Source organism: Thalia democratica, unplaced genomic scaffold (assembly GCF_965202585.1).
Source record: "Thalia democratica unplaced genomic scaffold, ktThaDemo2.hap1.1 HAP1_SCAFFOLD_1218, whole genome shotgun sequence".
Taxonomy (NCBI): domain Eukaryota; kingdom Metazoa; phylum Chordata; class Thaliacea; order Salpida; family Salpidae; genus Thalia; species Thalia democratica.
In genome coordinates this window covers 5,482-15,709 of record NW_028140117.1, presented here as the reverse complement: position 1 = coordinate 15,709, position 10,228 = coordinate 5,482, and the positions used below count along the sequence as shown (strand labels likewise).

The 10,228-nt window shown below is 25.2% G+C and overlaps 1 protein-coding gene across 1 annotated transcript; it reads right to left on the bottom strand.

Annotated features, from left to right (window-relative positions):
• Positions 1-3,238: 3,238 nt before the first annotated feature.
• Positions 3,239-9,869, bottom strand: LOC145848050 (calcineurin B homologous protein 1-like). The gene is made up of 7 exons (XM_082953806.1): positions 9,817-9,869; positions 9,008-9,080; positions 7,628-7,711; positions 6,076-6,182; positions 5,141-5,202; positions 4,212-4,334; positions 3,239-3,356 (listed from the first exon to the last, which is right to left on the bottom strand). Coding segments are annotated over exons 2-7 (432 nt in total). The 5' UTR covers positions 9,010-9,080; positions 9,817-9,869; the 3' UTR covers positions 3,239-3,302.
• Between the last annotated feature and the right edge of the window lie 359 nt (positions 9,870-10,228).

The following is a 10,228-nucleotide window of genomic DNA, read 5'->3' as shown; positions in this document are numbered from 1 at the left end:
AGCCATCATTTCTTTTGGAGATATAAAAATTTTCTTTTAAGTTTTAAGTTTCTTAAGTTTTTATAAACAAAAAAGTTATTTCTTTAACAACAACTGTTGAAAAAAAAAGTATCCAGTATATGCACAGTACATGTTTGCAGACTATCTACCTAGAGAAAGAAATTAGTTAATCAGCTCAGAACTTACAAAGTCTTTTCAAACTAACTGGATCTGGCTAAATCTCAGCTAGGATCCGGACCTTTTATAAAATTAGGATCCGACCGGATATTTTTTTAAAATAAGAATCCGAGCAAAAATCGGCTGAATCTGGTAGATCACAAAAGATAATGTAATTATGTTAATACCTAAGGCCCGTCAAACTGTTAGCTATTTTAATCATTCTTCTTCAGAAACTAAAAAAAAAATCCAGGTCACTTTAGGTTCATTAGTGTCAATGCAAAAAGCCTTACCACTTGTGAAAGATGTTGAAACAAGATGGAACGAACCTACCTGATGCTGAAAAGACTATAAAACTTAAAAATAAGTGTCCAAAGCTTAGTGGCTAACAAAAAATTTAAACCCGAAAATATTCTTACAGGTGATGAATAGAAACTTGTCAGCCTCCTTCAAGAAGTGCTCGAACCTTTTTACATAGTAACGCAACACTGTAGTAAAAACAACGCATTACTGTCTAGTGTAATCCCGCATGCAGCAGTACTAAAAAAGCTTTATAGTCGTCATAAAGCCAATAGTCCAACGGGTCGAAGTAGTTCTAAAGCCTTAGCATAAAATATATAAGAGGCTTCCGAAAGAAAGTTACTATTAATAACAGCGATATTAACCTTCATATCATACGAGTAAACCATGATAACGACTTATCTTTACTTACAACAGCTGTTGATCCACGATATCGACTTGAATTTTTTCCTGATTATCTCAAACAGAATGTTGTAAGGTTAATGAAATCAGAAGTAAAAAGTCATAGTTGTCGTGTGACTAGTCAAGTTCATCTAGTACCGCCTAATAAACCTAAAGCTCAATTACCTAAAAATGATGTTCCTAACAAAAATGTTGTCGTTTTTATTTTCAATTTAATCGGAAACAAATGCAAACACTCACGAAAGTGAGTAACAAGATTCAGTTGATCAAGAGTTGAGGCAAAAATTAATCTTTTTCGGCTAAAAAAAGTTATATGCTGAAGAAGTTAAAGAAGCTGAAGTCTTGTCTCGGTGAACTCCAACAAGAAAAAATGCACACATCTTGCCAGGTTTGCAAAAAGGTTCTTTCAGCACCACCATCTTCTGTTTATTCTGAAAGGTTATTTTCAGTAGCTGGTAACTTGTACGAACAAAAGCGAAATCGATTGCTTATAAAAAAAATTCTTCATCACAACTTAAAAAAACAAGAATAGGTTTCTTATGGCGTTGATATGAGTACTTGTAATTGACTAAATTACTTACTTTTATATATGTAAACAGTTGCTAAAGAAGCTATTGTTCATCTTATATTTCGCATTTTCGTAAATAAAAGCATAATGTAAGACTTATTTAAAATAATAAATAAAGTTTGTTATTTTCACAAGTATCGTAACATTTAATTTATTTTTGTTTTACGTCATATAAGGTACAAAATTTAAGTTAGTCAAGTAGCTTGAAATTTAACATTTAAAGTGAGATTTTGTAAAAGTATATCTTTTTTTAACGTTCTTTTTCCAAGTGTTCAAATAGAATACTTAGACAATAACATTGTATTTTTTTAACCAAAATATTTGTATTAAAAATCTTTACTAATTAATGTATTTTAATAATTAAATTTTATAACTTTGTTCACTATTGACACGACATAAAACTAAAAACATTTAGGATAAGTTTAAAAGTAAGATCCGGTAGATCATTAACTCCAAGCCTCTCGTTATGGGGATTCTGATATGACCTCATGTAATCGTATCCGGTAGTTTTAAGGGGTAACCGTGCTCAGGATGCCAAATGATGAAGGAATCGTCGACCCTGACCCAGGTTCCGTGGACTATGCGGAAACCCACGGAATAAGTAGCTTGCGTGCTGAAACGAATCGCCAATGCTCTTCTGGCGGTTTGATTCTCCAAACCGTGGTTGGCGAAATTACCTCCGTATTTTGACTGGCTCAGTTCTTATGTGATGCCAACCAGGAAAGCTTTATATTTGAAAATAATACTTTGGTTTGTTGATCGTGAATGAAAATGGTAAATAGTAAAAGATAGAATTAGTTTACCCATAGTGCACTTTCTCGTTGTTATTCCATCAGGATGGTGCCTTGTTGATGTTATTACAATAGTTTCATTAAACTAAAAAGCTGAACAGAATTTAAATGAAAACAAGCAGTTGTAAGTAGTTATACGCAGTAAATATTTCAAATAGTTTCTTCAACTTTTTTGTGAAGTCTGCAAGCAGCTCATCAAACATTTCAAAGTAATTAAAAATTCACAATAAATCTGCACTTTCTATCGTTTTGCTCTAATCTTTTATATTATTAAACAAATACATAAAAATTACATTATGTACAATTAAAAAGCATATAGGTATTAAAACTAATCAGATAACAACATGCTACGCACATAACCAGTTATGAAGATTTTAAAACGTATCAACTGTGTTCACATACATTATTCGATAAACTAGTTTTATTGTAAAGTGTATTAAATAGTTTTTTTAGTTAAAGATTAAATATAAGTTTTTTAGGTAAAAAAAAAAGAGTTTAATAGTTTACTGCTCTAAATTTGTAGCTTAGACTAATCAAGTTGGTAATTTATAAAAAGTATGTTAGTTATTTTTAGTTTAAATATAACTTGGAATTTATCACAATGCTTAGTTATTAGTTCAAAAAATTAAAGTTAAGGTTCAAATTGAAGAATTTTACTAAGTTTTTTCTAATATATACTAACAATCGAAATAAACGTTGTAAAATACATGCCTTTGAAAAGGCGTCAAGTCGTTCGTTTATAAATAAAAAACTTAAATAGCATTTATAAATTTTTGAAATTACTCTAATTTAAATCAAAATCGTTTTGTAAAAATCAAATTGGATTTATTCGAACATAGAATCAAAACGAAACACATAATAAAAAAAATAAAAACATGATTTTTAATAACTTTAAAACCTGAGTTCAAATAAAGATATAAAAATTAAGTTTCAACAATTAAAACTTAAAATTATTGCAATAAAAAGCTTAATCATACGAAAAAAAAAAGTAAAAACAAAAGAAATTACAAGTTATCAAATGCTAAGAATATTGATAATCAATCTCAATAGACCAAAAATTACTCTTGAAAAGCTGTTTCAAGTTTTTAGTTCAAAAACCTTACACTCATTTTCGACTCGATTATTGCATTTGTCATCGCCTAAAAATATTTAAAATCAAATTTACAAAGAAGTACTAAATTTAAACTAATTTCTACTTAAACAAGCTAAGATACCAACGATTCAAAAAAAAATATACAATTCCAGTTATAATTAAGTAAAAACAAATAATGCGTTATTCTTACTAATTTCTGTATACGAAATACATGAGAAATAAAAGCTTGTTTGTTTGTTTATGGTGCATAGATGATAAAAAATATCTAAAATGTATTCAACTTAAACGTTCAATAAAAATAACTTAGTAAAATTTAGTTTTTATAGTGGTAAATGAAATTTAGAAATAACATTTTAAATGACATATGAGTGTGTATCAAATAAAATATTCTAGTTTACAGACAAAACATAAAACTTGAGATATTTTAAAACATGATGTCACAGTACAAATGATGGAATAAAATGAATAGAATAAGTTATATAAAAAATTCTTCAAGTTATAACTTAAATATACTTTAGCAAATTATACTAGATTTTATTAATATCAAAGTTACCTTGTTTTATATCAATTGAGATTTTAAACATTAAATTTAAAAAATTCTTATTGACAACATTGCACGATTATGCAACAAATAAAAGTTTTGTTTGTATATATTTTGTTTAATATATAAGTTGAGTTATGAAATGGGGGTAAAAATGTAAAAACTCTTAGTTTGACTTTCAATATTATAATTTAGAGGCATTTTTAACAAATGTAAACCTTAAAACTCGTTAAGACACAGATAATAAAGCAACTTTCAAAACTTAATAAAAAATTCTAGGTAGTAAACTTAACTTATTTGTTATCTTAAAATGCAGAACTAATATTATTGTGCATCATAAATAGATTAAAAAAAAAGAACCTTTTTAAACTCTTCAAAATCAATTTCTCTGTCTTTTGACAGATCAGATTCGAGCATGCTTCTTTCAGCAATATGAGATAATTGTTCCTGGTTTATTTTCGTACCAACCATCAGGCGAAGAACCTGTTTTTGATTTAAAGCGAATAAAAATCTTGGAGCTATTCTAAAATTAATTATATTAAGTAATTATTTTAGTTTTTTTTAACTTTAAATTCAAAAAAAAAAATGTTATTGAAGTAAAAATAAATTAAATAATAGTCTAAAATTATTTGAGGAGTTTTGTACAGATTGTTTTGTGCTTTATATGATAAAACTAACAATCATTCATTGATAATATAAAAGTATATACTATATTTGTATGACCATATTAGGTAGAATTAAGATAAAAGTAAGTATAAACCATTTAAGTTAGTTTAATACTATGTTATTTAAATATCTACCATATCATAAAGCAACATCAGTGTTGAGACAGTTTTGAAATTAGCTAACTGAGGTTATCTATTAATTTAGCTTTGCAAGTTTAATAGTGCATAACTAATTTCATTCATTGATTTTTTTACTTTTTAATGAGAAATAACCCACTAAGTTTAATAAAAATATCTTATATGAAATAAAAGCTGTTAATACTTTTAAAATACCACAATATTTCTTTTTATAGTAATAAGGTTATCATACAAACTTGTATAATACACAAGTTGAAAAAATTAACAAACATTCTTAAAAAACATTACGTAATACTTAAAATTAAATCTGTTCAAAATTAAAAAAAGACTGGTAATAACAAAGATTAAAATAATAAATTAATTGTTTAAGAAAATTTGAAGCTTACAAAACAAAATACTTAATATTTCTAAAAGTTACAACTATTTAGCACAGATTATAGAAGCTAAACTTAAAATGACTACATTTTAAACAACAAAATAACAAACTTGTAGAAGTTCTTGCTTTGAAATCACACCATCTTTGTCAATATCGTACAAGGAAAATACAACTATAAATATATTTGGTATTAAAAAAAAAAGCTACTGAAAATATAACAGTTTGTAGAAGGAAAATATATACAAATTACCTTAATTTAGCTGTTTAAAGTTTCAGATAATTGCAGACTACTTATAAGTTAAGCTTAATTGAATTTAAGAATGTGGTTAGTTGTGTTTTTTTTTCTACATGATACATAGATTAGTATCCAATCTAACATTATAAGGTTAATCTAAAGAATAATACTGCATGCTAAGTCTAACTTTAAAGTATTGCAAGTTTAACTTTCATAAAATAATTTAATTTATTTATGAGTATAGTAAATCTTGGAACTTGGTAAACGTATATTAGTGTTACTACTTAAAAAATTAATAAATATAAAACAGATTACTCTGTTTATAAAAACATTTTTTTTGTTGTAAAAAAGTACTGTACACAAATTTAATCAAAAATATAAGTTTTGTTTGTTGGTTTTTTATTTAGATTTAAAATAAATAAGAATCTAAATAAATTTCCATAAACTTTGTATAACTAAAATCTAAATTAATTTTTTTTAATTTGAATTTAAGTTAAACAAGCATTTGAAAAATAGCAAGCAAGATGTAATGTTATGTCTTTTAATAATAACTATAGGTTAAATTACAAAACACAGTTCAAATATATATATATAACAAAAATATCTATATTGTACAAGCTATTTATGAGTTTAATTAATCAGGTTATAAGGCTAAAAAAAAATTATTTAATAAAAATAAAACACATATACTACAATTTATAAAAAAAAATTTTGTATATAAAACATACAAAAAATTTATCATATAAGCACAACTATACTTCCTCTTAATTTTTTATTGAAAGTCAAAATATTTTAGAAACAAAAACTAACATTGTAATTTCTTTTCTCTTGTATTAAGATTGTTACTATGTTTCTTACTCATAGGTCTAAATATTGCCAATGTAGCCATAAAGTCTCGAAAGTTCACCATCTCTGTTCTATGTAACGTTTTTATTAAGAAATATTTTTTTAATAAAAATTGACAATACCATAAAAATATATTAAATTAAATTTTTTTAAAGATAATGAGCCCCACAAAAAAAGTGAAAAAAAAGTTTTATTAAGTATCTTAGAATTTTGGCATTTTTCTACACACAACCATTTTTTTTTTTACTTGTATATTAACTGTTTCACTTCAATACTTAAAATTTCCTTTGGTTCATAAAAAATTCAGAAAAAAAAGTAGGCACATACATTGTAGACTATACAGTAAACATTAGTAATACAATGGTTTTAATAAAATATTTTTTTACATTTACAACTTTATTTAAAGATGATCACTAATATAGACTTCAACAAAAATAAAATATCAAACTTTTGTATATAAAACAAATATAAAATATTCTTTTAGCTGAGTTTGATTAATAGTTTCAAAGTGAAAACTTTAAATTAGTGTTAATTTTTAATTTACAATGCCTGGGTTTTTTGACAGTGGGGTAATTTAAGAATTTTTTAAGCAAATTACTTATTTTTAAGCAAGCATAATATTTTTTTCTATATGATTCTTATTTAGTCTTGTGTATTTAATTTTCAAACTACAGTGCTTCCTCACTTATCAGGCCGGATTCAGTCGAGAAGTAGATTTATTTAATTTAGCTTTCATCAATGCTTACTATAAATACTTCTCTAAACTGATTTCAATAACTAAGCAAGTAGACATAGAACTGTGTTAATTCTTAAAAAAATTAAACTTAATCTTATAGATCATATTTTTCGCGCTATACAAATATAAGAATATTAAACCTAGGGCCAGACATGTTAAAAAGCTCTGCTTTGTTTACTCGAGCGTGAAATTACTAACTTAAAACAAACCAAAGTTTATACGCTTCATTGCTGAATTACCATAGTAACTATTAGCATTTTACCAACTCTGCCTAGGGCTACATAAACATCAAATTTTCAATTTAAGAATGTTGCCAGGACTTACTTTAACATTAGTACACAACCGGCCAGATGAAAAAAAAAACAGAAACCTTACCAGAAAGTGTTCCATAACTTATACAATTCCATGAGTTTTATGCTAAGAAACAAGAAAATTATGTAAAACAAACCTCCATTCTTTCTTTTTCAGAAAGACTTCCAATAATAGTTAAAAATAATTTTAAACTTTAAAATGTTTGGTTTTGTTTATTTTTGTCAATTTCAATTCTTTAGTTCGTTGAAGAAATTTAATTGACAGATAATTAAGTGTACATTTTGTTATATGCATTGCATAACATTAATAAAATAGATTATTTGAAAAAACCTGTTTTGATCTTATCCGGCCTTATTTACATAAAAAGCTTTCCCAACATGGCTGGTTTGGTAAGGAAGCACTGTTATAATAATATTGTAACTTAAGCTTTTAAAACTCTAAAATCTTAAATATACATTTTCAAACTACTTTTTTTCAGCAAAGAAAGCATCAACTATGCGATCAGCAAGCGGGTTAATTGCAAGTTCAGGTATTCTAAGAAAATCGTCCCTCCTGTTAAATTACATGATAATAAATTTAAGCTTTTGATAAATTTTACATTACAACTAACTGAGAACAGGCAAAGCTCTAGAAGAAACAATAAACTAAAATATTAGAGAATTCATAACAAATTTAAAACAGTTTAAAGAATGCAATATACTTTTTATTTAGTACATTGTCTGATTAATTCTGTTTGTGATAGTTAAAATAACTGTAAACACTGGAAACTTAATTCTTACATTTTGTGGTTCACAGTATATAAACTGATTGTTTCATACATTTGATTGACACTTGTCGACTTATTTTTAGACATATAAACAAACTGTAAATGAAACACATAGTGAAATATGAACCGAGCTTCAGGATGATTCTGCTTGGTTTATATGTTAACTTTTTTAGTTTGCGTTGATACAAAAACAATATATATCTTAAATAAAATGTTGGATACATAACTAAAAGAAGTCCAAAAGTAATAAAAGTCTTTATACCCTTTTAATTTTTCATGTGAACTTTTTTCAAATTTTAGAGGAGCTCCTGTATGCCTAATGTAAGTTGTTTTTTAGGGTTTACAAAAATTTTAATTTAAAAAAAAAATTATTGATCTTATTAATTTGGAAAAATACTTGTTTAACAAAAAGGAGTTTTAATTTATAGAAGGGGGGGTAAGCCGTGTTTTTTACAAGTTGATCTTATTTTAAAGAGTTTATTCTAAGCTTCAAGATGTTTTTTATCATTTTAAAAATTTCAAATTATTTTTTGAGATATGACCCGTCAAAGTTGAGCCGCATAATAGGTTTCCTATGGTAAGGGAATACTAAAACATCAAAAAAAACTATTTTATTTAAAATCTATCTCCTACATTTTTCAAGCAATTTTCTTTAAACTTTCACAGTCTAACCTTTATACAATTACAAAAAAATTTTACTTTGGAATTTAAAAAAAATTAATAAAAATTTTTTTTTTCAAATTTTTTTAATTTATAAGTATTGTTTTTCTTTTAATATAAGGAACATTTCCTGAAAATTTAAAAGAAGATTGCTTGAAAAATGAAGGAGGAGATAGATTTTTAGTGATTTTAAAAATTTCCGAAAAAATTGACCATAAAAAATTTTCAATTCATATGTTTGTGTCAGGAAACTTTTTAAAAAAATTAAATATCTCAAAAGTTAAATGATATTTTTGAATTCTATAAAAACTAGCTTGTAGTTTGTACTTAAAATTTTGATATAAAATTCACAGTAAATTTTTGGAAAAATATGTGAAACCCCCCCCCCCCCCCCCCTATGGCCTTAACATAATTAAACTTACATTAAATAACCATTTTGTTCTTTGTCCAATGATGTGAACCTTGTAAACAATCTAATTATTTGATTTCTGGAAACTGTTAAATTTTTTTAGTTAAAAAGATATAAATTTGATTAGTTAAAATTAAAGTTAGAAAGGTCTGTTTTAATAATTTTAGTTCAAGAAAAATCAGATCTGTATAGTTAGCATTTTAAACTTTAAAATAAATGTTTATTAATTTCTAAAACAATGCTTTATTATTATTACCAAAGCATTGAAATATTCCAAGTAGTTATGGGTTTTTAGATTTTTTAAAAATTATTTAGACTTAAAACTAGCATATAATGAAAAAAAAAGTTTCTAGTATTGTGAAATTTAAGTTTTATAAAACAAACAGGGTTACCAAATGTTTTTGGAAAATTTTCTCCAGGTTTTCAAAATTTTCTCCAGGTTTTTAAAAATACAAATTTTTGGGTACATTTTTAATTTTAAGTTAAGTTAAAGGTAAGAAACTGTGTAAAATAGTATAAAAACATTGAAAACATATTGTAAAGCTACTTTAAATGTGTTTTTTGTTAAAAAATATTTTGAGGATGACAAAAATATTTTAACTTGTACGATAATCTTTTTGCGTCAAATTGGAGTTTATTACCGAACATGTTAAAATTGTTAAAAATTACAGGGTTTTCCAGATTTTTTTTTCAAAATTTCTCAAATTCTAGATTTTTTAGCTTAAATTGTCAAATTCCAGGTTTTTTGGCAACCCTGAAACAAACTGGTTTAAAATGTAACTACTTTACAAACTGTTATTCAAAACTTCTTTAAAAACTTACACCCAGTTGTATTTTTAATTTCTTCTATTTCTTCTTCTCTTAAGCTAATTGAATGTTTTTGAGCCCATTGTGATTTATAATAAATCTAATAAGTATGTCATGTCATTTCTATGTATTTATTTTTTTAAATATTTTTCATACACATTTATTAATTTAATACAGGTTAATTTACAACAACTTTAGTTTAAGATTATTTATTTATTGTATTTTTAGAATTTTTATGTAAATAATTCAATAGTTTTGAAGTAATCTATCTAATATTCACACAAAGTTAGTAAAAAAGAAATATAAATAATTAATTTTGATAGATATTTTAAAACTTTCGCTAGTTTAAATTGATATGACCTTATTTTGTTTTGGAAATATTTAAGGGCATAGGGAGGAGTCCACCTTGATTTTTACAAGTTAATCT